The sequence below is a fragment of the Saprolegnia parasitica genome, assembly GCF_000151545.1.
Source record: "Saprolegnia parasitica CBS 223.65 unplaced genomic scaffold supercont2.22, whole genome shotgun sequence".
NCBI classification, from domain to species: Eukaryota; Oomycota; class Saprolegniomycetes; order Saprolegniales; family Saprolegniaceae; genus Saprolegnia; species Saprolegnia parasitica.
In genome coordinates, this window is record NW_012156416.1 from 99601 (window position 1) to 126671 (window position 27071).

At 56.8% G+C, this 27071-nt stretch overlaps 9 protein-coding genes across 9 annotated transcripts; 1 reads left to right on the forward strand and 8 right to left on the reverse strand.

Moving 5' to 3' along the window:
- Positions 1-98: 98 nt before the first annotated feature.
- SPRG_06414 (hypothetical protein) lies at positions 99-2198 on the reverse strand (the record flags this gene model as incomplete). The annotated part of the gene is made up of 1 exon (XM_012345231.1): positions 99-2198. The coding sequence occupies one exon, from the start codon at positions 2196-2198 to the stop codon at positions 99-101; it is 2100 nt and encodes a 699-aa protein (XP_012200621.1).
- A 201-nt stretch (positions 2199-2399) lies between these two features.
- SPRG_06415 (hypothetical protein) lies at positions 2400-3668 on the reverse strand (the record flags this gene model as incomplete). The annotated part of the gene is made up of 1 exon (XM_012345232.1): positions 2400-3668. One exon carries the CDS (start codon positions 3666-3668, stop codon positions 2400-2402), a length of 1269 nt encoding a protein of 422 aa, XP_012200622.1.
- Positions 3669-3704: 36 nt separating this feature from the next.
- Positions 3705-4460, reverse strand: SPRG_06416 (hypothetical protein; the record flags this gene model as incomplete). Its single annotated transcript, XM_012345233.1, has 2 exons — positions 3705-3964; positions 4013-4460. The coding sequence occupies 2 exons, from the start codon at positions 4458-4460 to the stop codon at positions 3705-3707; spliced, it is 708 nt and encodes a 235-aa protein (XP_012200623.1).
- A 499-nt stretch (positions 4461-4959) lies between these two features.
- On the reverse strand, positions 4960-7099 carry SPRG_06417 (hypothetical protein; the record flags this gene model as incomplete). Its single annotated transcript, XM_012345234.1, has 2 exons — positions 4960-6590; positions 6646-7099. The coding sequence occupies 2 exons, from the start codon at positions 7097-7099 to the stop codon at positions 4960-4962; spliced, it is 2085 nt and encodes a 694-aa protein (XP_012200624.1).
- Positions 7100-7587: 488 nt separating this feature from the next.
- Positions 7588-9742, reverse strand: SPRG_06418 (hypothetical protein; the record flags this gene model as incomplete). The annotated part of the gene is made up of 5 exons (XM_012345235.1): positions 7588-7834; positions 7864-7985; positions 8035-8814; positions 8879-9219; positions 9274-9742. The coding sequence occupies 5 exons, from the start codon at positions 9740-9742 to the stop codon at positions 7588-7590; spliced, it is 1959 nt and encodes a 652-aa protein (XP_012200625.1).
- Positions 9743-10160: 418 nt separating this feature from the next.
- On the forward strand, positions 10161-11232 carry SPRG_06419 (hypothetical protein; the record flags this gene model as incomplete). The annotated part of the gene is made up of 3 exons (XM_012345236.1): positions 10161-10400; positions 10448-11021; positions 11060-11232. The coding sequence occupies 3 exons, from the start codon at positions 10161-10163 to the stop codon at positions 11230-11232; spliced, it is 987 nt and encodes a 328-aa protein (XP_012200626.1).
- A 3391-nt stretch (positions 11233-14623) lies between these two features.
- On the reverse strand, positions 14624-16753 carry SPRG_06420 (hypothetical protein). The gene is made up of 4 exons (XM_012345237.1): positions 16435-16753; positions 16257-16382; positions 15855-16207; positions 14624-15710 (listed from the first exon to the last, which is right to left on the reverse strand). The coding sequence occupies exons 1-4, from the start codon at positions 16727-16729 to the stop codon at positions 14658-14660; spliced, it is 1827 nt and encodes a 608-aa protein (XP_012200627.1). The 5' UTR covers positions 16730-16753; the 3' UTR covers positions 14624-14657.
- A 397-nt stretch (positions 16754-17150) lies between these two features.
- SPRG_06421 (hypothetical protein) lies at positions 17151-19385 on the reverse strand (the record flags this gene model as incomplete). The annotated part of the gene is made up of 4 exons (XM_012345238.1): positions 17151-17898; positions 17946-18644; positions 18686-18872; positions 18923-19385. The coding sequence occupies 4 exons, from the start codon at positions 19383-19385 to the stop codon at positions 17151-17153; spliced, it is 2097 nt and encodes a 698-aa protein (XP_012200628.1).
- Positions 19386-20088: 703 nt separating this feature from the next.
- SPRG_06422 (hypothetical protein) lies at positions 20089-25363 on the reverse strand. Its single transcript, XM_012345239.1, has 18 exons — positions 25182-25363; positions 25040-25135; positions 24880-24984; positions 24730-24828; positions 24580-24678; positions 24399-24524; positions 24142-24351; positions 23968-24087; positions 23777-23920; positions 23540-23728; positions 23388-23489; positions 23225-23332; positions 23033-23170; positions 22878-22979; positions 22734-22832; positions 22579-22677; positions 22237-22533; positions 20089-22186 (listed from the first exon to the last, which is right to left on the reverse strand). The coding sequence occupies exons 1-18, from the start codon at positions 25341-25343 to the stop codon at positions 20153-20155; spliced, it is 4329 nt and encodes a 1442-aa protein (XP_012200629.1). The 5' UTR covers positions 25344-25363; the 3' UTR covers positions 20089-20152.
- Between the last annotated feature and the right edge of the window lie 1708 nt (positions 25364-27071).

Sequence of the window (27071 nt, forward strand, 5' to 3'; positions counted from 1 at the left end):
GGTCGTTCGAAGCAAAGACGTCAAGAAGAGATGAGCAAGCGGCAATTTCAATGCTCAATGGAAACGCTGTGGTTTCGATTCAAAAGTTTCTGTTTCGGCTAAGACGCGATCTCGTCGCCGCATGTCGAGCACTTGCGCGTGTTGGCGACGAGGCGCATGAGCTGCGTCGTGAGCTCGGCGTCTTTAACCAAAGCCGTCTTCTTCTCGAGCTCCTCGGTCGTGGCCGTCGCATGCAGGTGACCAATGACGAGCGCCAGCGCCCAGTCGACGACGTCGCCAGCCTCCAGCAGCGTTGATGCTCGCACTGCCACGCTGGGTGCCAGCTGAATCGTTTGGCTGGCCTTTCTTCCTTGGTCCAGGAGATCGGAGGTGATCAATCGGCGCGTCGTCGCACGGCGGCGGTCGGGCAACGCGAGCAGGTCGAGAAGAAAGAGGACGTTGTCGAGGTGGTTGGTCGCGTCCATGCAGTGCGGCAGCAAGAGCTTGCTTGCGGTGACGTACTTGGGATTACCAGCAATCTCCACGAGGCACTTGCGCGGGTTGCCCATGCCTTCTGCGAGGAGGAATCGCATCGCTTCAAAGTAGTGGCCTTGTGCCGCCCTATGGAGGTGATCGCGCTTGCGGAGCTCTGGCTGGCGCTGCAGAATGTCCGCCGCCATCGCCAGATTGCCGCTGAATAGCACCTGGTCGAATGTTTCATTGTCTGCCGGGATGTTGGCCAAGAGAAAGCGCATGACGTCCCACGATTTCCCCCAAAAGGCTGCTCGGAGCGCTTGGCAGTGCAGCCTCGGGTTCGAGTGCGGGAAGAAAAGCTGCACGAGCGGCACGTTGTTGGCAATGCAGGCTTTGTACAGCCAATCATGTTTAAAGCGTCGGTCACGGCCAATGAAGCGCTTGAAGACGCCAACCATCTTGGGGTTGCGGAAGGCGCATTTACTCCAGCGTCCCATTAAAGTCGGGAACGGATACCCGAGCGAGAGAAGGTACTCGGCTGTTTGCAGATGTCCCTTGCGGAGCGCAACAGCAACGACCTCGTCGCGACTGCCGCCTTCGCTTCGGTTCGTCAAGAGAAACTGAACGACGTTCAAGTGACCGCGCGAGACGGCGACGTCGACGGTATAGACAGTACAACCAATCGATGAGCCAAGAGAATGGAGGTACTGGACGACCTCCAGATGACCATTCGCAGCAGCACAATCGAGCATGTTGCGTGACGCGCCTTCGCTTCGGTGCTCGATGAGGAAGCGGACAATGGCGAGATGACCGTTGCGAATGGCTTCATCCAGCGCCTTGGTTGTGCAGCCTTCGGTCCGGTTGAAATGGAGGAACCGAACGACCTCCAAATGGCCGTTCGCAGCCGCGTTGTCCATCGCGTCTCTCGAGCACTCCAGACCGCGTTCATGCAGCGAGCGCACGAGCGGCAAAAAGCCTTTGCCCGCGACGTCGTCCAAGATGCCAGAGTAGGTAAGCCACGGAAATACCTTGAGGGCGAGCGTCGCAGTCTCGCACGTCGCCGCCTCGATCGCGGCCTTGGTATCCTTGACGGAAAAGTCGTCGGGACTGAGGCCAAAGCGGACGAGCAGCTCGAGGCTCTCGGTGCTCGCCTTCTGCAAGATGCGGGCCAAGAAGCCTTCGGGCATGTACGACGCGCGATCATCTCTAGCGCCTACGTTGACCTGTGGCATCAGCGTCCCTGCATTCATAACGAAGGCGAGAAGGAGTTTGGACGACATACCCGGGCGACGCGCACCGTTGATGCGTCGAGTGAGCTCGGGCACGAGCGCGCGCTGCTTTAGCAAGTACTTGGCGATCTCGAGGCGATCCTTTAAAAAGGCCAAGACGATCGTATCTTCCGACGCGAGGTCTGGTCGACAGCCAAGAATTCGCTTGGTCACGTCGACGCAGCCTTCAGCGATTGCAATGTGCAGCGGCAGCCGAGCGTCAGGCTCGTGCTCGGATAGAAAGTACGATGAAGCGTAAAACATCTTGTTGCTGTCTCGCCGCGTAGTAGCCGTTGGCACGGCCGTCGTGAAGAAGGACTCGTCACACTGGTAGCCAATAAACCAAGTGTCAAACATGACGAGCTCGTTGCAGGCGCAGAAGACATGACGCACGTCTTCGTAGACGCCATACTGGTAGCCAAAGACGATCGATGCGATCTCGGGCTGGCCGAGCACGACGTGTTGGAAGCTGGTCATCGTGAACGTCAAAATGGCACGGTATCCGGCGGCGTGTCTGTTTATCCGGAAACATGACGAGCGAGCTGAGATCTGAGCTGAGATGAGAGTATTTTTGAGCGTAGTTTTTTGCAGCCATCGTTGTTTGAGTTTGAGTTTTATCCTTGGACCTTTTGATCGCTATTTCGAGCTGCATACAATAGCCGAAAGTCTTTCTAAGCTCTAGTAGCTCTCTTGGCGCTTGCGCTTGCTGGCGAGCAGCCGATGGAGCTGCGTCTTGAGCTCGGCATCTTCGACCAAAGAAGCCTTCTTCTCGAGTTGCTTGACCGTTGCTGCTGCGTCCGTCGCATGCAGATGACCAATGATGAGGGCCAGCGCCCAGTCGACAACGTCACCCGACTGCAGCAGAGTGGCGGCACGCACCGCCACGCTGGGTGCCATCGTGATCGTTTGGCTCAATTTCCGTGCTTGGTATGTGAGCTCTTGTGTGATCAATTGGAGCGTCGTCTTGCGGCGGCGGCCCGGTATCTTGTAGAGCTTCAGACGATAGAGGACGTTGTCGAGATGCTTGGTCACTTCCATGCAGTACGGCAGCAAGAGCTTGCTCTCCGTGACGTGCTTGGGGCGACCTGCGATCTCAAAGAGGCACTCGCGCGGCTTGCCAATGCCGGAAGCGAGGAGAAATCGGGTCGCTGCCGTGTTGTGCCCGGCAGAAGCGGCTTGGAGAAGCTTCTCGTGTCGGAGCTCAGGGTGCCGCTGCAAAATGTGCACCGCGATGTCGAGATTGCCGCGCTGGAGTAGTGTCTGCAGCGCATTCATCGAGATGTTGTCCGTCTCATTCGCCAAGAGAAAGCGCACGACGTCCCATGCCTTGTTGGAGACGGCCGCTTCCAATGCGTCGGGTCCACACCGACCGTTGGCGTGCTTTAGAAGCACCTGCACCAACGGCACGTTGTTGGCAGCGCAGGCTTGCTCCATCCAAGCGTCATCCCAGATATCGCCATGGGTGTCGAGGAGGCGAAACACACCGAGGATCTCGGGCTTGCAAAAGACGTCGTCCTCAAACTCAATCTCAAATGTCGGAAACGGGTACCCGAGCGAGAGAAGGTACTCGGCCGTGCGCACATGTCCTCCCTCGAGCGCATACTGCACGAAGAGATCGCGGGTGCCGGCGTCCATTCGGTTGGACAAGACAAACTTGAGGACCTCCAAGTGGCCCCGTGATGCCGCTCTGTCGACGGCATCCGCAGTGCAGTCGAGCTGTCCGAGACCGTAGAGGTACTCGACGACACCGAGGTAGCCATTGCCGATGGCGCCATCGAGCGCCTCCATAGTGCAGCCTTCGGTTCGGTTCTCGTGCAGGAACTGGACGACGTTGAGGTGCCCGTGGGTCGCAGCGTCGTCCATGGCTTCCTCGGTACAAGCCTCGTGTCGATGCACATGCAAAAACGTGACGACCTCCAAATGACCGTTTGCCGCCGCTTCGTCCATGGCGTACGTCGAGCACCTGAAGCCGCGTTCGTGCAGCTAGTGTACGAGCGGCAAGAAGCTCCGACCCGCCATATCGTCCAAGAGACGTGGGTAGTGGAACCACGGAAAGAGGTCAAGGGCGAGCGTCGCGTTCGCAAGCGTTGATGACTGCATTGCCATTCGAATGTCGCTGGGACTGAAGTCGCTCGGATGCAAGCCCAAGCGCTGGAGCAGCACGAGACCTCTCACATCTTCTCTACGCAAGAGTTGGAGCAGCAGGCCTTTCGGAAAGTTGCGAGGACGCTGTTGGGTGGGACCTACTACACGTCGCCATCACGGATCGGCGTCAACCACGATGTACGTACCTGCAGAATGTGTGCTCGGGTGCCCGCGATGCGAAGCGATCGGTTGCTGCTCCAGCAAGAACTCGGCCATCTCGAAATGGCCCTTGCTCAAGGCCAAGAACATCGCATCGTCCGACGCGAGGTCCGGGCGGCAGCGTACGATGCGTTTGGCGAGCTGCGCAAAACCTTCGGCGACAGCCAAATGCAGCGGGAGGCGCGCATCGCGCGCAGCTTGTTGCAGAGCATACGTTGAAGCATGGAAGAGTGTTGGACCGTGGAGCCACGTTGGCGCAAACGATGCAGCGAACGAGGCGTCGCACTCGTAGACATTCAAAATCGATTCGTACTCGAGAAGCTCATGGCAGGCGAGAAAGGCCGGGCGCACGTCTTCGTAGACGCCAAACTGAAACTCAAACACAATGGCCGCGATCTCGGGCTGGCCGAGCACGACGCGGCGGAAGCTCGCCATGTCCACTGTTCGACGAACGCGCGACTCCGGACACTGAGCCGTTTATCCGGATTGACGCAGTAGTGTTGGTCTTGACCTGCACTCTACTACCTGGCTGCGCAGAGGAGCAGTACAAGTAGCATGGTATCAAGGGTTGCCCTTGGTCAGTGACCACGGACAACTAGACAACTGATGCAAGAGCAGCGCTATTGCGTGACAAGTGTCATGCAAGTGCAATGAGCCAGTGGCGTTGGCTATGCGCAGCGGTCAACTCGAAAACAATGCAGACACGTTGCGTGGGAGATGTACTATGGTCCTGTCGGCGATGTCGCTGCCTTCTGCGTACCGGTACTGTATTGCCCAATAATGGCTTGAACAAGGCAATGGGCAGAGTAATACATCTCGATGCTAATGAGGACTTTGCCGGTGTGCTCCTTTTGCCTGACGTTGGGGTCATCGACGTGCTTTCGTTGCATAATCGGTGTACGTTTGCCCATCGCGTCATCATTTGTTTTCGGATTTATGAGCAAACGGGACGCTTGCGTTTGCTGGCGACGAGGCGCGTGAGCTGCGCCCGGAGCTCGGCATCGCGGACAGAAGCGATCTTCTTCTCGAGTTGATCAGAGGTAGTTGTTGCGTCGGTCGCATGCAGATGGCCAATGACGAGAGCAAACGCCCAGTCGACAACGCTGCCAGCCTTCAGTAGAGTGGTAGCCCGCGCCGCCAAGCTCGGTGCAAGCTGGATTGTTTGGCTGGCCTTTCGTCCTTGGTCCAGGACCTCTTGAGAGATCAACTGGCGTGTCCAAATACGGTGGCGGTATGGCAGCGCGACGAGGTCCAGAAGAAAGATGAGGTTGTCAAGGTCGTCGGCTGGGTCCATGCAGTACGGCAGCAAGAACTTGCTTGCTGTCACTTGACTTCGACGACCTGCAAGCTCAATGAGACAGTCGCGAGCATCGCCGACAGAGATAAGGAATCGCGTCGCCTCCATGTTGAGGCATCCGTTCAAAAGACTGCAGTTGCCGAGCGCTGGCGGACACTGCAGTATGTGCGCCGCGGCCTCGAGGTTGCCAGAGCGAAGCGCCTGCTTGAGAAATGGTGCGGCAACGTCCGTCGTGTCGTTGGCCAAGAGAAAGCGCACAACGGCCCACGCCTTTGCCCACATTGCTGTATGGAGCGCTCTGGGGCGCCAGGCAGCGTCCGACTGCACGTACTTGTATAGGAAGCGGACGAGTGGCACGTTGTTGACCTCGCAGGCTCTGAGCAGCCATCGCTTTTCAAACGGCCGGCCTTGTGCAATCGCGAGCTGTACGACGCCAAGCATCTCGGGCTTGCGGGATGCGTTTTCATCCCAGAAGTCTACCGAAGTCGGGAACGGATAACCGAGCGAGAGGAGGTACTCTGCCGTGTGCAGATGACCAAACGCCAATGCTCGTGCGACAACGCCGTGGCGACTGCAGCCTTCGCTTCGGTTCGTCAAGAGAAACGCGACGACCTTCAAATGCCCGAATCTTGCTGCGCCGTCGACGGCGGCGAGGGTGCAGCCAAACGTGCCAAGAGAATGGAGGTACCGGACGACGTCGAGGTGACCTTTGGTGGCAGCCTCGTCGAGAATGTTTGGCGACGCGCCTTCGGTGCGGTGCTTGATGAGGAAGCAAACGATATCGAGGTGGCCATTGGTAATGGCACTGTCGAGTGCCTTGGTCGTGCAGCCTTCGGTCCGGTGAAAATGAAGAAGCGTGACTACGTCCAAATGACCGTTGGCGGCAGCAGTGTCCATAGCGAAAACTGTACAGCCCTCGCGTCGGTGCGAATGCAGAAAGCGAACGACCTCCAAATGACCGTTGGCGGCAGCATTGTCCATGGCGTCCGACGAGCACTCAAGGCCACGTTCGTGCAGCGAGCGTACGAGCGGCAAGAAACCTCGGCTTGCGACATCGTCCGAGAGACCCAAGTAGACCAACCACGGAAAGAGGTCGAGTGCGAGCGTTGCGTTCTCGATTGTCGCCAGTTGGATCGCATGCCGACGATCATATCTTTTCAGATCATAGGGGCGCGGGCCAAAGCGCTGGAGCAAAAGAAGACCTTTCGAGTCGTCTCGCGCCAGCATTTTGGCAAAGTACTTGCCATAGATGCAGTGCACCGACGAGCCTACTGTACGCCATGGCGTGTCATCCCCCTCTATCAATGATCGATCAAGCCTTACTCTGGTCCATGTCGCGACGAGAGAGCTCGGGCATGGTCTCACGCGCATGCAAGAGGAGATCGGCAATCTCGACGTGGTTTGTCCAGAAGGCCAAGACGATGATGGCTTCTGACGCGAGGTCTGGTCGGCAGCCAAGAATGCGCTTGGTCAGCTGCGCGAAGCCTCCGGCGACAGCCAAGTGCAGCGGCAGGCGCGGGTCGATTTGATTACCGCGGAGAGCATACTTTATGGGGGTGATGGACCCGAGATCATCGAGCCACTCGGCGTTGGGCGCGAACGCTTGGCGAAAGGACGGGTCGCACACGTACGCGTTTCGGCTCGCGTCAAAATCGATGAGCTCCTTGCAGGCGCGGAAAACCAGACGGACGTCTTCATAGACACCAAGCTGAAATTCAAACACCATCGACGCGATCTCGGGCTGGCCGAGCACGACGCTGGTGAAGGTCGCTGCCATCGTGGCGATCGTCTGGCAAAATGACAATGTATCCGGACGCTCCACCCCGTCCGGCTCGTTTATCCGGATGCAGCTTGGGCAAGTCGCTGCATGATACCACTCAGATATATTGCTACCCTGTGGCGTTTGGAGCGAGTGCTTTTTGGCACTCACTTGGCTTAACGATGCGCTGCTTGCAACGGTGTCGTCGCAAGACCGTAATTTTGTGACTACGAAGGCCTACTTACACTGACTTACACTGGAGTAGTGCCTTACACTGGAGTAGTGCCTCGACGAGAGCGAGCCTGATTAGGTCCGTGTCCGCCTCGCAGTTGTACTCCACGATACGATGGAATACCGACGTGACGCTAGCACGTCATTCTTGAGCAACCACGCTCGCTACCTTGATATGCACGGTTGTGATTGCGACTATGAGTCACATCTCTTGCCTCGGTTAGTCGTGAGGTGTATGTGTGACAACTTTTTATTTCTCGGTCCGTCTCTCGACGCTATTCTTCACCTTGGTTGGCACGTACATTGCTGGAGACGAGGAGCGCGAGCTGCGACTTGAGCTCGACATCGCGGGCCAGAGTTGTCTTCTTCTGGAGTGGCTCGGTGGTCGTCGTTTCGTTGGTTGCATGCAGATGACAAATAACGAGCGCCAGCGCCCAGTCGACAACATCACCAGCTTCCAGCAGCGTTGATGCACGGGCCGCCACGCTGGGTGCAAGCTGGAGGTTTGGCTGGCCTTCCTTCCTTGTTCCATGAGCTCGGGCGTGATCAACTGGAGGGTCGTCTTGCGGCGGCGGTCTCGAAGGGCGACAAGATCCAAGAGAATGATGACGTTGTCAAGGTGGTTTGCCGCGTCCATGCAGCATGGCAGCAAGAACTTGCTGCCGGTCACAAACTATCGACGACCAGCCATCTCGAGGAGGCTCAGCAATGCCTTCTGCGACGAGAAATCGGGTTGTCTCCCAGTCGAGGTATATGTAATCCCGCTCAACGAGACCGCACTTGCGGAGCTTTGGCTGACGTTGCAGCAGTTGCGCCGCAAGCTCATATTTTCGAAAGAGTAGCACTTCCATCAACGTGCGTGCCGACACGTCCACCGTGTCGCTGGCCATAAGAAAGCGCACGACGTGCCACGCCGCTTTCCAAATGGCTCTTGTGACCGCTTCGGGGCGCCACGCAGCGTCCGACTGCGGGTAGAGAAGCTGCACGAGCGGCACGTTGTTGGCGGTGCAGGCGTGGTACAGCCATTCCTTCTCAATGGGTCGATCGTGTGCAGTGAAGAGCCGCAAGACGCCAACCATCTCGGGCTTGTGAAAGGCCTCTTCATCCCAGCGATCCATCGAGGTCGGGAACGGATACCCGAGCGAGAGGAGGTACTCTGCCGTGTGCAGATGACCACCCTCGAGAGCCTTTTCAACGACCTCGTCGCGACTGCAGCCTTCATTTCGATTGGTCAAGAGAAACTGGACGACCTCCAAATGGCCGAATCTTGCTGCGCCGTCGACAGCGTCGACGGTACAGCCAATCAAACCGTGGTCGTGGAGGTACTGGACGACGTCTACATGACCGGCGGAGGCAGCGTGGTTGAGAATATCGGGTGACGCGCCCTCGCTTCGGCGCTCGATGAGGAAGCGGACAATTGTGAGATGGCCGTTGCGAATGGCTTCATCCAGCGACTTGGTCGTGCAGCCTTCAGTCCGGTTGAAATGGAGGAACCGAACGACCTCCAAATGACCATCAAGCGGCGTCATCCATGGCCTTGGCGGTACAGCCCTCATGTCGGTGCACATGCAGAAAGCGAACGACCTCCAAATGACCGTTGGCCGCCGCCTTGTCGATGGCGTTCGTTGAGCACCCGAGGCCGCGTTCGTGCAGCGAGCGTACGAGCGGCAGAGAGCGCCGGCCCGCGATGGCGTTCATGATGCTGGGATACGCCAACCATGGGAAGAGCTCGAGGGCGAGCGTCGCATTCTGAAGCGTCACTTTTTGGAGCATGCGCCGGCGGTCGTGTTTTGAAACGTCGTCGGGGCGCAGGCCAAAGCGCTGGAGCAAGAAGAGACGATTTGAGCCGTCTCGCGCCAGCAGTTGGCCAACGTAATCGTCGTAGATCGGACCCCTCGCATTCGCGTCTACGTTGTACTGCGTCACCACCCTTTTTGAGATACTACAGAGCATGTACGTACACGCGCCGCTATGGATGATGCCGCGTCGATAGAGCTGCGGTACGTCGTTCACACGCGCGTCCAGCAAGAGCTCAGCTATCTCGATGCGGTCCTTAACAAAGGCCAAGATGATCGCGTCGTCCGAGGCGAGGTCAGGTCGACAGCCAAGAATGCGCTTCGTCAGCTGCACGAAACCTTCATAGATGGCCACATGCAGCGGTAGACGCGCGTCGAGCTCGTTTTTGAACAGCGCATCCAATCGAGGGTGAATGTACCAAAGGTCGTCCGACCACACGGCGTTCGGTGCGAACGCTTGGCGAAAGGACGCGTCGCACGCGTAAATACGAAGTCTAGCGTCAAGCTCGAGAAGCTCGTTGTAGGCCCGAAAGGCCGCACGGACGTCTTCGTAGACACCAAACTGAAACTCAAACACCATCGACGCGATCTCGGGCTGGCCGAGCACGACGCTGCGAAAGGAGGTCGCTGCCATCGTTTTGGGTTGTGAAAGGCAATGGCACGAAATCAGCCGTGTCCCCCCGCCGGAAGCGCAATGCCAGATATGACACGGGACGTGCGTCAAGAACCACACAGACCACTCATCCAACTTGTGGGAAGCAGCACGGCAACGCTTTCACTAAGAGTGGTGCTTTGACGCAAAGCGCTGCACGGTACAGCCCTGCCCTGAATGACATGGTGACGACCTCGACGGAATTACGTCTCGTATAAAGTGTATTCTGAAGTATAAATAGCGGGCACGCAAGTTTCCGACTTCCGACACGCCAGATGTGCACGAATCTGGCGAGTCGGAACCAGCCACGCCAGTTTAAAAACTTGAATGAAATATTGTATACAAAAACTATATATATATGAGAATTGCTGCACTGTCGGGAGCGCCAGAACGGTGAGCGATGTCGCACAAGTGGATGAACGATGCCGAGAATCTGGCGCTGTGCCATGCGTGGATAGCTGCCTCCGAGGACCCGATCAAAGGCTCTGGGCTCAAGTACAACACGTTTTGGCAAAACGTCACCGAGCAATACAACGAGCTCAAGCCAAAGGATCGGCCGGAGCGATCATTTCGCTCGCTCGAGTCCAAGTTCTCGCAGATTCGACACGATGCATTGAAGTTTGGCAGCTACTACGCGCAGGTTCTCCATCTTGATCGGATTCGAATGTAGTTTACCGTATGTACTAGATTGTAGATTTGCAATCCACAGGCACGAACGTCGACGACACGGTAGAGGCTGCCCAACGCCTGTATACCGCACACGCCGAGAAAGAAGGATCCAAGGGCAAGAAATCTCAATTTCAATTCCTCGAGTGTTGGCGCTACCTGAAGGACTGTCCGAAGTGGCAAACTGTCATGGGGGAAGTGCGGGTCTCAGAGATCGTCAAGCAAAAGCCCCGCCGCGAGCTGGAGGAGCCCGACGTGCCTCTTCCCATGGTCAAGAAGGCCAAGACGACGACGCCAACGCTCGATCGACCCATTGACGTCAAGGCGGCGAAGCGGTTGGCGCGCTTGGAACACGCAACCAAGTGCAAGGACGATGCAATCGAGGTCGCGGCGAAGGCGCTCGCAGATGCAGTAGCAATCAGAGCCGAGGCGCAGATGATCATGGCACACACGCAGGTGTTTCGTGTCGACATCACCACGCTTGACGACGAATGCCGTCGGTACTTCCAGCTGCAGCGGCGCGCGATTCTTGCCGACCTCGAAAAGCGTGCAAAGGCCCGAGAAGAGGAAGCTGCGGCGGCCGCTACTAGTACCAGTACACGGAAAAGGCGCACATGTCGCTCACTACGGAAGGCAGCGAGGACGACGAAGTCGAAGCGGTCGTCGAAGAGGACGATGGCGACCAGGACGTTGACGTCGGAGATCAAGACAGCACGACGGAGGCACCCTCACGCGCAACAAGCACATCGTTACTTGCACTTGGGTTCTATGGCGACAGCGACAGCGATGGCAACATTGCAGTTTAATGCATAAATGAGACTGCAAGTTGCACATGTACTACATGAATTACTTGTTGCCTTTCAGCTTACACTGGTGCTCGACCATTGCAGACCGTAGCTCCTCATGTGTGTGCCTTTGCATCAGTCACTGCCGTCGAGCGCACGATATACTCGTCGACGGAGAGCTTCGGTCGCGCGCCATAGCGGATGATCGCACTGGACGATGGAAGTGTAGCTTCGGCATCCGCCTCGTTCGCTTCGTCATGTTGTGACGTCAGATGCATGCCTTCTAAATCTTGGTCATTGCTGCTGGAGACCACGAGCGGCTCGGGTTCGCAAAAAATGTGGAAGCGTCTGAAAGGGACTTCGACGCAACGCTCAACGTCTTTCCGTACTGCTTTATGCTTCTGCTTGAAATCACGCACCTTCGACTCGACGGGGTCGGCGAATGTCTTGACAAACATTGTGTAGCTGGGGTGAAATACCGTCTCCTAGGAAGTACACTGGGTATTCCTTGCCGTCGATCTTCAAAAGTTTGCCCACACGAACACATATTTGTGGACACGCATTATTACCGCGAGCGATGGCACACTGCTAATGCCGGCAATATACTTGGCCATCATTGTGGATCGAGCAACGAGTTGATGTCATTGCAAGACCCTGGCACGCCAACGAATGCATGCCAGATCCACAGGTGTAGCTATGGCCTTCATGACGGTGGAACGATTGCCGTCGCCGTCTTGGTATTGCCCCTGCCACGCACGTTTACAAAAGCTTTGTGTTTTACGCAATACCGGTATGTTGAAGGGCTTCGTGATGGATCGGATTGGTAAAAAAGGCCTTGTTTGGGGCAGTTTTAAAGGGCGCGGTTTTTTCTAAAGCATGAGTATAGACTGTTTTGAGCAATGCAATGATGGTGTGTGTTGCGGCAACCAATAGTTTTAATAGTGTTCGATCGAGAGAAATGGTGTTTTGCATCGAAATAATGTTTTTCGCCTTTGATTGGCAGTTCATTTCCGCACATGACGACAGACGGGCAGGGCGCCGCCGCAACTCATGCTGGGCCGCCGGACGTTATCGACATTCACGACGTCATAGCCCACGCTGTGCGTGTGGACTGCGTTACCACAGCGAGGAAGTGGAAGGAGCACCGCGCGAAGATCGGCCATGTCTTGGGGATCAATGACGACGAAAAACTCAAGGTACGCTGCGTGGACTCTGTGACTCTTATCCGGCGATGTTTAGGGCTTGGTCGCATCCGAAATGCGTCGAGTCCGCCTTGAAGCCAATGCCTCCGCTGGCCCAGCGCCAATCCCGCCGACGTTTGAACTTCGCACCAAGAAGCAAGCGCGCAGTCGCCATTGCCCAACTAATTGTGTAATTCTGTGTAGGTTCTACAAGGCAACCTACAAAAAGGGTGGGTTCAACCTGTTCATGAGGGAGAAACGTAGCGATTTTCAAAGTACGATTCTCTTCCACCTCTCGAACGCTAAATTCATGACAATCCAACTAGAGCTTCGAGCGGTCGATCCAACAGCGACCTATATCGGGCAGCGCTACGCCTCGGAGTGGAAGGCGATGTCAGACGAGGCAAAGCTAGCGTATTCACGGAAGGCATCGCAACTGGCGCCGGCGCCTCCTCGAAAGCTTTCAAAAACCGAGATCCAAAAGCAAAAGGACGAGGCCTACAAGAAGGTCCGGCTTGGGATGAAGGAGCTTTACAGCCTTGGTATCCAGACGATAACGTATCACTACGACCTGACAACCGACAGTGGCCGCTGGGTTCATCAAGGTACACAAGTGCAGGCAGGGTGCTGTTTACAACGTTGTCGGTTGTAGGAGACGAAGCACTACGAGTTATTGAGACGATTGACAGGTTTAGGGGCGCCCGCCCTCTCAATTTGTTCCCCACCTTTGCCGGCGAATCTGAAATGGAGGCCAGACGTGGATAGTAGCGGAAGAAATAATCAGATTATTAGACGCTCGAGGATCCACACAATACAAATTGGGCCGTATTTAGTGGGAAATGAGCGCACACTGCAGCTCATCGTCTTGTTACCATCTTGTGTTAGGGTGCCGTGAGTGCTATCAGAGGTTCTCCAGTACCGGTAGCAGCGCAATAATATCAAGACCGATATACCGAATGAATTGATTGAATATATCATGAATTGCGCATCGTTAAATGTTGTCCTCCTGGCTGAGGACTCCAGTCTTCACAGCATCGTCAACTTTGGCCAAGTGGGTACCGAGGTCGAAGCTGTTGCAGATGCGCCCAGCGTGAGCTCGCAACAATTCTTCGGCTGCTCGTTCAATACATACTTCCTTCGAGGCTAGAAGAGCTGTTTGCCGGGACGGCCCGTCGTCTTGCCAGCAACTGAAGTGACGACATGCAATACGTTCGGGACGCTTCTGCCACCGGGTTTCCATCAAAGGCACGTGTATAGACTGCGTGAAGCACTGCAATATAGGTGTGTGTTGCAGTGCAGGATGGGTATATATCCTTGCGCAACCTACCTTCAGACCGAGACGAGGTCTATGCACGCCTATTTGACCCAATATGATTAGACCCTTCCGGATCAAAGCCGGTGCTTTTTCAGGAAACGCTCAAAACGATATGTACAGTTGACAGCGCAGAAGGTACACAATCGGGACAACTACTCGTGGGCGAGCTCCTACCTTGTCCCGCTCAAGAGCGATGGAAGTGTCCGTGTGGCACAAACACCGTTGCGGGTGAAAACAAAGCAAGATCTGCACGACGTCAACATAGTGTTCAGCTGCAGACATGCGATGGCTGACGCCATCGTCGGTTATTTGTCTTGATGCATCGCGTATCTTGCCAACTGCTTTGATATTGATGTCCCGTTCGGCGAAAGGCTCGGGTGCGCTGACACGCTAGTGGAAGCTAGCGTAAAGCGCGATGTCGAACGCTCTCTATGGCTCGGATACGACCTAATTTGCAAGAACGCTAATGTATCTTGAATCTGATAGATGTGGTTATCAAATGCAGCGCTGATTGGGTAGATTGGCCGCCGCCATGTTCATGTTCCTGGCATCCGTCGAGCAGTTGAGGCCGCATTGGTGCAGCGAGCGTACGAGCGGCAAGAAACCATTGTCTGCAATGTCTCGAAGAATATTTAGGGGTAGCCAAGCTGCAGGAAGATCGAGTGCAAGCGTTGCGCACTGCATTGCCACGCGGATGAGCCTTACGTGTACGTCGTCGCCTTGCACGAAACACCGGTGACTGAGCCAAGGGATCCGCAAGAGAGGTCTACAGTCTGGGCAATTTCAAAAAATAATATATTTGGTTGTCCCGCTCGATTTGCTATGAAAGAGCGACATCGTATGCTCAACGCTTGCGTTTGCTGGAGAGGAGGCGATCGAGCTGCGCCTTGAGCTCGGGATCCTGGACCAAAGCTGCCTTTGTCTGGAGTTGTTTGGTGGTAGTTGTTGCATCAGTTGTGCCCAATGACAAGGGCCAACGACCAGTCGACAAACTCTCCCGCTTCGAGTAGAGTTGACGCGCGGGCTGTCAAACTGGGCGAAAGTTGGATCTTTTGGCTGGCCTTCCGTCCTTGGTTCAGCAGCTCGGACGTGATCAAGTGGAGTGTCGCCTTGTGATGGCGATCGGGCAGTGCGACGAGATCGAGAAGAAAGGTGACGTTGTCGAGATACTTGGCTGCGTCCATGCAGTGCGGCAGCAAGAGCTTGCTCGCAGTCACGTGCTGTCGACGGCCTGCGATCTTGACGAGGCACTCGCGCGGCTTGCCAATGCCGGCACCGAGGAGGTAGCGCGTCGCCTCGGTGTAGTGGTAGGTCGACGACCACTCCAGAGGACTGTCGTCCTTGCGAAACTTGCGTTGACGGCCCAGAATTTGCGTCGCGATATCAAATTGACCACAGCTCAGCAGCTGCTTGAGCGCTTCGATTGGGACGTTCGCCGTCGAGTGCGCCATGAGGTAGTGTACCACGTCCCACGCCTCGTGCGCAATGGCGTCTCCGAGCGCCGAGCGGTGGCAGCGGTCGCCTGCGAGCTCGTGAAGAAAGCGAGTGAGGGGTACGTTGTTGGTGGCGCAGGCTTCTTTCATCCACTTGGCGTCGCGGGGGCCGTCAACGTCCAAGAAGAGTTGGAGGACCTTGATAATCTTGGGCTTGCGGAAAGCGCTCAGGTCCCAATGCATCTTTGCGGTGACGCATTCATGCCCGCGCGAGAGGAGGTACTTGACCGTTGCGAGATGCCCGTATTTGAACGCGTTTCGAAACATGTAGTAGGACGCCCCGTCTTCGGTTTCGTTGGTCATGAGAAACTTGACGAGATTCAAATGGCCGCGCGCGCACGCCATCTCGACGGCAGAGCCGGACCAACGAAACGAGCCGAGACTGTGGAGGTACTGGAGGACCTCGAGGTGGCCGCGGCCAGCAGCATGATCGAGCGAGCGATCCGACGCGCCTTCGGTGCGGTGTTCGATGAGAAATCGTACGACATTGAGGTGCCCATGTTCGATTGCCTAGTTGAGCGCCTGCTGCGTGCAGCCTTCGGTCTGGTTCTCGTGGAGGAATTGAACGACCTCGAGGTGACTATTGGTGGCAGCATCGTCCATAGCCAGAGTCGTGCAGCCCTCGCGTCGATGTTCATGCAGAAAGCGGACGACCTCCAAGTGGCCATTGGCCGCCGCCTTGTCCATGGCGTTCGTCGAGCACTTGAAGCCACGTTCATGGAGCGAGCGTACGAGCGGCAAGAATCCTCGGCCCGCCATATCGTCCAAGAGACTGGGGTAGTGGAGCCACGGAAAGAGGTCGAGTGCGAGTGTCGCATTCTCAAGCGTCGCCGCCTCGATGGCCACTTGGCGGACTTTTTCGGGCGTGTAGTCGATGTAGAGGTCTTGAGGCCCCGGAAAGTCGTCGGGACTCGGGCCAAAGCGCTGCAGCAACGTCACGCCTTTGGAGTCCTTGCGTGCCAAGAGCGTATCCAGAAACGGACCCGGGAAGCGCCGAATCGAGTGCCCTACATCACGTGTCATGCGTTGTATTCGTGGTCCATGGAGGCAGCGTACCCACAAAACAGCCCGAGTAATTTTCGAAATTGACGCGTTCAAAGAGCTCGGGCGTGTTCTCACGCTCGTCGAGCAGAAACTCGACTATCTCGAGATGGCTTTGCAAAAAGGCCAGGATGATGGCGTCTTCGGACGCGAGGTCCGGTCGGCAACGTACGCGTGGTGAGAGGCAACGAACCGAGGTAAATGGCCACGTGCAGCGGGAGGCGGTCATTTCGGGGCCACTTGTTTAGAGCGAACGCTGAAGAGGGAACGGGGTCTGTGAGATCGGAATACCACTTGGTGGTGGGCGCAAACGCTTGGCCAAACGACGCGTCGCACTCATAGTTGCGCCGGCTGGCCTCAAACTCAATGAGCTCGTTGCAGGCGCGGAAAGCCGGACGCACGTCTTCATAGACGCCAAACTGAAACTCAAACACCAGCGACGCGATCGCGGGCTGCTCAAGGATGGTGCTGGCGAAGGTCGCTGCCATGGACGCGGAGGCTGGGCGCGCCAAGTCGGCCAGTGGTATCCGGATGTGGTGCAAAGTAGTTTATCCGGATTTTATCAAAATTGCCAGGTGCACGTTAAACTGTGTTCAACCCAGAGTCTCTACCATCTCGACGCCGGATAGACGCCATCACGTTTTGTTCTAGCTTGAGTAAGCAATGGCAAGGGTACATCAATTCAATTGAATTTATGTACCCTTGGCAATGGGCTGTCTCTTTGCCAGTGTTGTAAGGTCTAGACGAGCCTTCGTGGGATCGCGGCAGAACATGTCACCTCAAATCATATCCATGCCAGTGTACTACGAGTACACTGCGCTACGCAAACCAAAACCATCGAGGCACACGGGACAACGTATTTCGACTTATTGATACGCCCAAAGAACTCGATTTGTTGTAAAGTGCTGCTTACGTTTTGCGTGCCGCGCGCTTGCGCTTGCTGGCGAGAAGGCGATGAAGCTGCGTCTGAAGCTCGGCGTCCTGGACCATCGCAGTCTTCTTCTCGAGTTGCCCGAGTGTGGTAGTCCTGTCGGCTGCCCAAAGATGACAAATGACAAGCGCCAGCGCCCAGTCGACAACGCCACCAGCCTTCCGCACCGTCGACGCACGCACCGTCACATTGGGGGCTAGCTGAATGCTTCGACTGGCCATTCTGCCTTGCTCCACAATCTCGGGCGTGATGACATGGAGTGTCGTCGCTCGGCGGCGATCGGGCAACGCGACAAGGTCCAGAAGAAAGCAAATGTTGTCGAGACGGTTGGTCGGGTCCATGCAGTACGGCAGCAAGAATTTGCTCTCCGTCACGAACTGGCGACGACCTGCAATTTCGAAGAGGCACTTGCGCGGCTTGCCAATATTCGCAGCGACGAGGAAGCACATCGCCTTGGTGTTGTGGCTACTCGACGCTACGAAAAGAAGCTCGTCGCATCGGAGCTGTGGCTGGCGCTGCAGAATTTGCGTCACGTCCTCGAGGCGACCACCGCGTAGCACCTGCTCGAGCGCATCGACCGACACGTCGGCCGTGCAGTGGGCCGAAAGAAAGTGCACAACGTCCCACGCCCGGTTCTTGACCGCCGATTCAAATGCGGCGGCACAGCACGTGCTGGGGTCGTCGTGGAGGAACGCAACCAGCGGCACGTTGTTGAGCGCAGAGGCTCTCGCCATCCACGAGCCTTTCCAGGACCCACCATTGTCGAGAAAAACCGAAGGACGTCAACCATTTGTGGCTTCTGAAAGGTTGGCTGATTCCACAGTCCCTCCGAGGTTGTCGGGCTTGGGTAGCCGCGCGAGACGAGGTACTCGGCAATCTGCACATGTCCGAGGTCGAGGGCGCTCTCAACAGCATGGCGGGAGCCACCTTCGGCTCGGTTTGCCAATAGGTACTTGACAGCGTGGAGATGGCCATACAAGGCGGCGTTGTCGACGGCGGCGACAGTACAAGCCGCCGAGCCAAGAGAATCGAGGTACTCCACGATCTCGAGGCGTCCGTAGGTGGCAGCACGGTCGAGCATGTTGAACGAGGCGCCTTCGGCACGGTGCTCGATGAGGAAGCGGACTACATCGAGGTGGCCACGACTAATCGCCTCATCGAGCGCCTGGTGCGTGCAGCCTTCCGTCCGGTTGAAATGGAGAAACTGGACGACGGCCAAATGACCGTTGGCGGCAGCCTCGTCCAAGGCTCTTGTGGTGCATCCCTCGCGTCGGTTCAAGTGAAGAAACTCGATGACGTCAAGGTGGCCATTGGCCGCCGCTCCGTCCAAGGCAAAGGCAGTGCCGCCTTCCGTCCGGTTCCAGTGCAGAAAAGTGACGACCTCCAAATGGCCGTTCGTAGCTGCGTCGTCCATGGCCGACGTCGAGCACTCAACACCGAAGTCGTGCAGCGAGCGCACGAGCGGCAAAAGCCTTGCGCCGCGAGGTCAATCATGATGCAGGGGTAGCCAAACCATGGAAAGAGGTCGAGTACGAGCGTTGCGTTTGCAAGCGTCGCGCAGCGCATGGCGCGGCGACGGTCGTACGCGTCAAAGTCTTCAGGGCGCAGGCCAAAACGCTGCAGCAAAACCAGCACCGTTGCGTCGGGTCGTGCCAGCACACGGCGCAGATAGCAGCTAAAGAGCTCGCGCCACACGGAACCTACGTCATCCACCTCGTCCTTCATTCCATCGCTCACACCACAAGCGCACCTGGAGAACGCTGACGAATGCCGCGTCGATAGAGCCCTCGGACGTGCACACGCAGCTCTAGCAAGGATGCGGCAATCTCGAGACGGTCCTTGACAAAGGCCAAGACAATGGCGTCCTCCGAAGCGAGGTCGGGGCGGCAGTGTAGCATGCGCATGGTCAGCTGCACCAAGCCTTGGTCAATGGCCAGATGCAGCGGGAGGCGCGCGTCGCGTTGGCGCCCGCGGAGAGCGTAGGTATCAAAGAGGAAGCCGTGACGATCTGGGGGCCACACGACGTTCGGCGCAAAGGCCTTGCAAAACGACACGTCGCACTCGTACCAGCGTCGCGCAACGTCAAACTCGATAAGCTCGTTGCAAGCAGACAAGGCTTGACGCACGTCCTCGTAGACGCCGCCCTGCAAGCCAAACACTGTCGATGCAATCTCGGGCTGGCCGAGCACGGCGCTGTGGAAGGTTGCTGTCATGGGTGATCCGAAAGTTTCTGCAACTGACAAATCTTTGTTGCCCCACGTCTTGAATCGAGGTCATTTCACATCATGAGCGAGGATCGGCCGTGTACGGTTGGCATGGACTGTCCGTGATGAGACACGCCCTGTCCCATTTGATGCAGTCCGATCGCGTCCGATTGATATTATTCTCTATTCTGCCAGGACCACGCACGGCCTTGGTTTGAATCAAACTTGAGTTTGTTGTCGTCGGTATTGTTATCGCTATATCCACTGCGTCGCGCGATAAGCCTGCTGACCACTCTCTTTTGAACACGAGAAGGTACAAGGCTGCGGCAAATGAGCGATTGCGGCGCTGATGCTGCAGCGTCAGCCCGACCTGTGCGACGACAATCTTCTCGATATGGCTCGAGCTACGACGCTGCGGAAGGCTGGCGAGGTTGTCGCCTGGTCTCGCGTCGTCTCTAATTGGAACGCAAACGTTCTGCGAGACGAACCAGGAGACGAACTATCCATATTTTATGTCAACAGAAAGTGTACACATTCAATTTTGGGTGACGACCCTCGCGCTGAAGAAGAGCATCAGGTCTCTCGGTTTCAAACGTGGAATAGGGTTCCCTGGAACTCTGTGTTGATGCGATGGATCACAGCACCTGCTTCAATCCAATCCAGGATCGTCGTCATTATCTGGGTGCAATGGGAAGACACTCTGCAAGTCCAACCAGGCATACATGGGCTCCGTTATTAGTTATATCAAAGTCTCACAGTGATCGCGTACATGACACTTACTCCTCTTCCTCGTCTTCTTCCTCGCCGTCCTCGTCGGCGTCCTCGTTGGCGGCCTCGTTGGCGTTCTTGAGCTGCAGCAGAAGCGAGACCGCGAAGTGGAGCTTGGCTGCCATGGCCGTCATCGTCTCGGACTGGGCGTCGACCTTGGCTTTGAGCGTCTCAATCTCGTCGTGGAGCTGCTTCTTCTCGTCGTCTTGGTCGTCCTCGGTCGTCGGCGCAATGGCTTCGGCCACATTGTCCAAAATGGCCTCCGTAACCTTTTGCAGCTGCGCGTCGATCGTCGAGCGCTGCGCCATCTGGAAGAGGAGCATGCATTCGGCACGCGCGCTCATGTCCTTGGCGTCAAACTTGGGCGCCCAGAGTCGCAGTAGCTTGTCCTTGAGCTGCCCGAGCTTCTTCTTGAGGTGCGACTGGAGCGCCGACAGCACCTTGTCTCGGTACGCGCCCCGGGTCTTGCGCGCATCGTCAACAATCGCCGTGAGCTGGCTTCGGGCCGACTCCAGGTGCTTGAGGTCGTCGGCAAAGACCGTCCGCACCGGCAGCGACGTAAAGTGTGCCACATGCAACAGCGCGTCGCGAAGGTAGTTGAGCTCCTTGTCGATCGTCGCATCCAACTCATCGACCAGCGTCGCCCACGCCGCGCGGTTGGCCGCCTCGGTCTGGAGCTCGGCGGCTTGATCTTCGCCAAGATCAAGGAGCGCCTTGGGCACACACTCGGTAAAGATCGGATTGAGCCACTCGCCTTGCTTGATCAACTTTGTCGACGTCGATGCCTTGGTCTTGAGGTAGATGAGGGCATGCGTGTCGTCGGCCGTGAGGTTCATCGACGTCTCGAGACGCAAAATGCACTGCGCATAACTGATCAGCGCCTGCGTCTTGGCCTTCTCGAGACCGCCGTCGACCGTCTTGTTCATCATCGCGAGCAAGACGTTGAGGAGGATGATGACCATGATGGCCACATGCAGCATCATCAAAAGTGCGGTGGCCACATACATGGCCGACGCATGCTCCGCGTCCGATCCGCCAAACGCATCGAGCGAGTCGAGCGCAAGCTCGCCAAACGAGACGTAGTAGGTCGTCATGAACGACTGCCCGAGGCTGCCAAACTTGTGGACGCTGTCGTCCATACCGCGGAAGAGCTGGTAGAACGTGAGCGTAAAGCCGACTTGGAAGACGCTAAAGAGGATGAAGAAGTTCCAAATGTCCTTGAAAAGGTCCGCCATCATCGGCATCAAGAAGCTCGCCGACGGCACGACCTCCAAAAACTGAAGCGAGAGGACCCAGAGCGCGAGCGTGAGGAAGCCCGAGATACCAAACTCGACCTCGTCAGCCGCGTTGATCCAATTGAGCTTGAGGGGCACGAAGACAAAGAGGATGAGGACGTAGACAAGCAGCTGCGCCTTGTTCGTGTGCGACGAAATGTATGCGCGAAAGTCGTCCCGCATCTCGCCGCGTTCGGTCACGACAAAGTAGAGCGCGGTGAGCCAGAGCACAACCGTGTTGACGGTCGGGAACCACGTGGAGATGTGCATGAGGTGGGCGAAAACGGCCAGAAGAATGACACACAAGAGAGTGATGGCGACCGAGGTACCGTAGAGCAGAAACGTTGCCGCTGCCTTCTTGGTGCGGAGGTCCGGAATGACCACGTCCGGGTCCAGCGCGCGGTGCTTGTCGTACTGGTAGCGTGCCCAGCCCCAAAAGACACTCGGCTCGAGGTTCTCAACCACGAGAAACGCAGAGAGGACGAAGAGCCACGCCGAGATACCAAAGACGCACGCGGCCGTCGACGGCGCATCGTCGCTTGCAATGAACGACGACGTCGTCATCGTGAAGAGAAGGAGCACGTTCATGAGCAACTGCTGGAGGTACATGCGCTTCCCGAAGAGCTCCCACTTGATGGCGAGAAGCCGGCGAAACACAATATGTTCCAACATGGCCTTTTTCGTCGCAAACGTCTCTTCCTTGGCGTCCACGTTTAGGACCGCGTAGAGCGCACTCGTCTTGGCCGTCGCGCCGTACACCGCCTCCATCTAGCAAGGGTCATGTCAATGGTATCAAGTTGATACGATAGGACACATACGTGCGAGAAGGCGGCTTCGTGCCGATGCAGCGTGACGCAGTCGTTGAGAAACTTGAGTCCGAGCTTGGCGCTGACGGTAATTGCCTTGGCAAAGCCGCCGTGGTGGAAGACGTCGTCGATCGACATGGTGACCATGCTCAACGCTTGCTTTTCTTGGTACTCGGGCGAGTTCTCGCGGATCTGGAGCTCCTTCTTGATGAGCGAGAGCAGCTGCCCTTGCGGCCGCGTTTCGTCGTCGGCTTCTACGCCAGCGCGCCACAGCTCTTGCTCGAGCTGCATGAGCACCGTGTCGTCGTTCTACAAAATAGAGGGTAAGGGCTTGGAACCGTCGTACTTTTCTACCTTGTCGGTGAGATACACTTCGGCCGAAGCTTCCAGAAGAAGATTCACGACCGTGATGTGGCAGCCCTTGGCCGCCAGCATGAGCGCGGTCTTGCCTTCCTACACAGCCAAAGCGTTGGGACCGACCTATCTTGATGGCGGGTGCGTGGTAGTACCTTGTTTTGAAGGTCGACGTTGACAGATTTCGACAAGAGAAACTTGACATAGTCGTTGCGGCCGAGACTGGCCGCGACCATCAGCGCGGTCTCTCCGTCCTAGAGACGTCCCACTCAGCACGCGACAGCGATGACGGCAGCAACCTCGTCTTGCTTGTCAAGGTCAATGTCGGTCGCGCAAATGTCGTCCAGCGTCGCCTCGGAGAACGACCCGCGCATCGCCGCATGCATCGCCGTCTGCTTGCGCTGAACCACCCATTTTGTGAGCTCTAAAGTACGAAAAAGCAAATGCTACATACCGCGTCCAGCTGGCGCGCCGCGGCCACATTCGGGAGGTTCAAGAGGAAGAAGCCAATGTCAAAGAGGGCCAGCTCCCAGCGGTCGTAGACAAGGAGTTCGCTCGGTGTCGCTGTCGCCCGCAGCTCGGCAAGCGACGCCTACGTCGTCCCAATGAATACACTGTTTCCACAACCAAGACGTCGTGTCTGTACAGCGGTCGTGTCGTCGTCAACCACCGGGTCGGCCCCGGCCGCGAGCAACAGGCGCACGATCTTGACATGGTCGTTGTCGACGGCATAGTCCAACGCGCTTTGGTCCGTCTACCGAAAGACAATATTGTCTACATCCATGATGCAGCATGTGCATGCGCTCTACCTCCTCGGAGCGCAGGTTGAGGTCGAGGTGGGGTTGCGTCAAGAGTAGCTTCAGAAGCGCGACGTTGCCGTGTTCGCACACGTGGTGCAGCACCGACATACCCTACATCCCAATTGCCGTGAGGACGGCGATGTACGGTAGAAAAGGCCTACCCCTTCGATCTTGTTGACGACGTCGGCCGACAGAGGTTCTTGGAGCACCTGGCGCAGCTCGGTCCAGTTCCGAGCCGCCGCAAGCCCCGAGAGGCCGTTGTTGGAGGTACTGCTCATCTTGCACTGGCCGGCACACTCGTGCGGCGCGGTGCCCGTCAAGTACTCGGCCCACGACAGGTACGCATCGGGCTACAGCATCGATATTGTGAGCGACTGTCTTGATGACAATAGAGATACCAGATGGTCAAAGGCAAGCGCCAGTTTGCCCTTGCAGCTCACAGCGTGGATCGCCCGCATCAGGCGCGACGGCACCGTGCCGGTCGGGTTCTCGGCGCAAAAGAGACTGTGGCGCGCCAGCATGTCCAGCGCTGTCCGACCTTCCTACAGCCTCCTTCTTTGGACCTTGCGAAGGACGGGATAAGACGTACGTTGTCCTTGGCGCTCACGGCATCGGCCGGCAGGTGCGGCAAAAGGCGGTACAGCACTTGGTCCGTGTCGCGCAGGGCGTCAAACCGGAGGGCCGCGTGCATGAGCGGTGTGCGCCCCGCCTACATATCACCATCGTATGTAGGGAGGACGTGCGAGTGCCACGAATTGGGTACCTCGTCAGCAGCCGTCAGCGCGGTTGCAATCGCTTCGTCGGCGTCGTCGCCGTGCTTGTCGCGCATCTCGGTGAGCCACGCCTCGAAGCGGTCCACCTTGTTGGTGCGAACAAGGGCGTGGACAGGGAACGCTTGGCGAAATTCGGCTTCGGCCTCCAAAAGGGCAAGAATGCGGGCGTTTTCCGTGAGGTCGGCAGGGCACTCGCCGGCCTACAGAGCGCGCTGCGTGCGGGTCGAAATGGAGATGGATCGTGTACCTCGTTGCGTGCGTCGATGCTGTGGCCCTCGGCGAGGACGCCGTCGAGGGTCTCGATAACGTCGTCCTCGTCCTCGTCCTCGTCCGACGCATGACGGATCGCATAATGCAACGCCGTGTCCCCATCCTATCCGATAGGATGCTGGGATAAGGCGACCTGCCGTGGGCGATCAAGAGGGTACCGCGGCGCGCGCAAAGATATCGGCGCCGGCGGCCACGAGCACGGCTGCACACTCGTCGTCGGCGTTGGAAATGGCGACCAAGTACGGTGTCTCGCCGTCCTACCACGTCCTCAAGTGAGGACAGGATGACGGCGATATTGTCATTCGTACATTGTTGGTGACGTCGACAGACGGGTAGCGCGGTAGGAGCCAGCGAAGTACGCTCATGGCACTGTGGTCTGCCGCGTGGTGCAAGAGCGTGGCGCCGTTCTACAGACAAGGACGGCGATGACAGACGACGACGATGGCGACGACAAGTACCGTTGGCGACACAAGGTCCAGAGGGTTGGGGAGGATGTCCCAGAGGTACTTGACGATATGCAGCTGGTTGTAGGCGACCGCACGCTGCATGGTCATCCAGGCAAACTACACACAAGATGATGCGATGAACAATCTTGGTCGTGAGAAAGGCGAAGCGGACGTTGGGAATGGTCTCGTACGGCGTCGATTCGATCAGCGCTTGGACGACCGGCAACGAGCCCGAGAGCGCGGCCATCGAGAGCACCGAGTCGCCGTCCTAGGATTCTCACGTCAGCATGTCTAAAGAGGAGCGTGCAAAAGACCTCGTCGAGGCTCGTGAGGTCGTCGTTGGTGACGGCGCCGGGCGTGCGCAGGCGCCAAAGCACTTCGCTTTCTTTGCTCTTGGTCATGAGCTCGACGAGCGTCAGGTTGTCGAGATGCGTGTCGTCGTCGCTGGCAGAACCAGTCGCGTCATCGCGCTGCATGTTGTAGCTTGGACTCGGCGCGTTCAAGAATGACGGCTCGATGCACGAAAGCTAAAGACCTGTCTCTGATTGGCCAGAGTCGGATTGTTGCGACAAGCCGCTTCGACTTCGAAAACGAAGTTAGGCAATGCAATGCCCCGTGCCGTCGTGCCCCGCTAGCACACCCTCGTCGCACCCCTTTTCCAAACGTGTAACCACGTCGCGGCTCTTTATAATTCCTCTACCCTTCTACATTAACCCTAAAGGTGCTAAAGCAAGCGGCACCCATCCTTTTTCAAACCCAACCACCGCTTTGCCATTTGGACTTTTTTCATCGGAATATTATTACTTCGAACATATGTGTAGTGACGGGGCGTCGTGGTCCACAGGAGTGCAGCTGACTGTGCGGGTTGTAGTCGTAGCGTGGTACACCTGATAGGGCTTGATGACCGATGGTCAATGATGGTCCAGAAGCATTGCCTTGAATTCGTTTACTTTCTTGGAGAGCATCGGACAGACGATACTGTGTCTGATGCACCCGGCTTGTCCTATTGTGGAATCGATGGCATCGGCCAGACAGGCGTCGAGCGCGGGCGATGAGGATATCATGTGCTTGCTGACACAAGCAGCACGAAACGTGGACATACGCCAATTACTGATTTGACAACAATAACAATCTGTAGCCCCCGTCACGCAGCCCGTGGCCACCACGGCCGCGCAGAGCACGTCGTCACATCGCCACAACACCCGCATTCGCTGCACGTTGCACATACATTGTCCGTCGTAAATCTCAGTAACACGTAGTTCTCAGATGGGTTGTGATGTACATGTGTAGTCATCGCACCCACGATTGTGGCGGGTTGTGGGGCGAAAGATTCGACTCGTAGCGAACTCTCTTTCGATATTTATCACCTTTTCAGTGCGAGGCTATCCTAGACTACATAACTTGAGCTCACGAATGAATTCTCTTGGTCGTGAACACGTTTGGTGCGAGGAATCTATCCAGTGGTGTCGACCATGCCAGCTCGTTTGAAACCCATATGGTATGTGACTCACCTGTGATGAGTTGCTGTCCAACGTTTCCTTCAGCAAACTGAAACTGTAATACAACACAAGTGTATGGTCCGGAGCGCTTCGTTCGTGCTGCCGAGAAGGATACGGATATGGCTCCGGCACCGAGTGTGTTCCATCGACGCAAAGCGTGGCGACGTACGTCGATTGACTACAAATGAAACTCGTAAAAGAGAAATTCATCATGTAACCTTTTGCAACTTGCCCTTCAAAAGTTAATAGCCCTGGTAGGCTCTGCATCCACAAAACAAACGAGATATAGCTCAGCTGCCAGCGCGGTGGCACCCCTTTCCCGTTAGGGTCGATTCAGAGTAACTCTCGGCAGCGGCTTTTTGAAAAAAATGAAAATCTCGGCCAATCAGAAGCCGTTCCAGCGCATCTCAATTTTTCGTTTTGAAAACACCTCGGCGAGGTGTTTTGGGGCGTTTTGGCGCATTTCAGCGCGTTTCGGGGTCCTCGGAGTCGCTGCAGCTCAAACGTTGCAAGTCAGAGTAAAATTAATGCATGGATTTGATTGGCTAGCTTGTCGACGAGCATTCATTGGTGAGCATCACTTGCTCCACGACGCCTCATCATGCCGCGGTCAGACTGAGCCGCCGTCGTGCTCGCTGTCGCTGCCGTCATACCAGGTAGGTGCACTGCACTCTGCAAGCGTAGCGCCACGAGCTGGGCAAGCGC

Coding starts and splice junctions, on each gene's coding strand:
- SPRG_06420 (XM_012345237.1), bottom strand. CDS start 16,729: ATGGCAGCGACCTTCGCCAGCACCATCCTTGAGCAGCCCGCGATCGCG. Junction 16,208..16,256: donor TTACTCGGGCTGTTTTGTGG/GTACGCTGCCTC, acceptor CACGTGATGTAG/GGCACTCGATTCGGCGCTTC. Junction 15,711..15,854: donor CGGCCAATGGCCACTTGGAG/GTCGTCCGCTTT, acceptor GCGCTCAACTAG/GCAATCGAACATGGGCACCT.
- SPRG_06422 (XM_012345239.1), bottom strand. CDS start 25,343: ATGCAGCGCGATGACGCGACTGGTTCTGCCAGCGACGACGACACGCAT. Junction 24,829..24,879: donor TGGACCTTGTGTCGCCAACG/GTACTTGTCGTC, acceptor CCTTGTCTGTAG/AACGGCGCCACGCTCTTGCA. Junction 24,679..24,729: donor CTGTCGACGTCACCAACAAT/GTACGAATGACA, acceptor AGGACGTGGTAG/GACGGCGAGACACCGTACTT.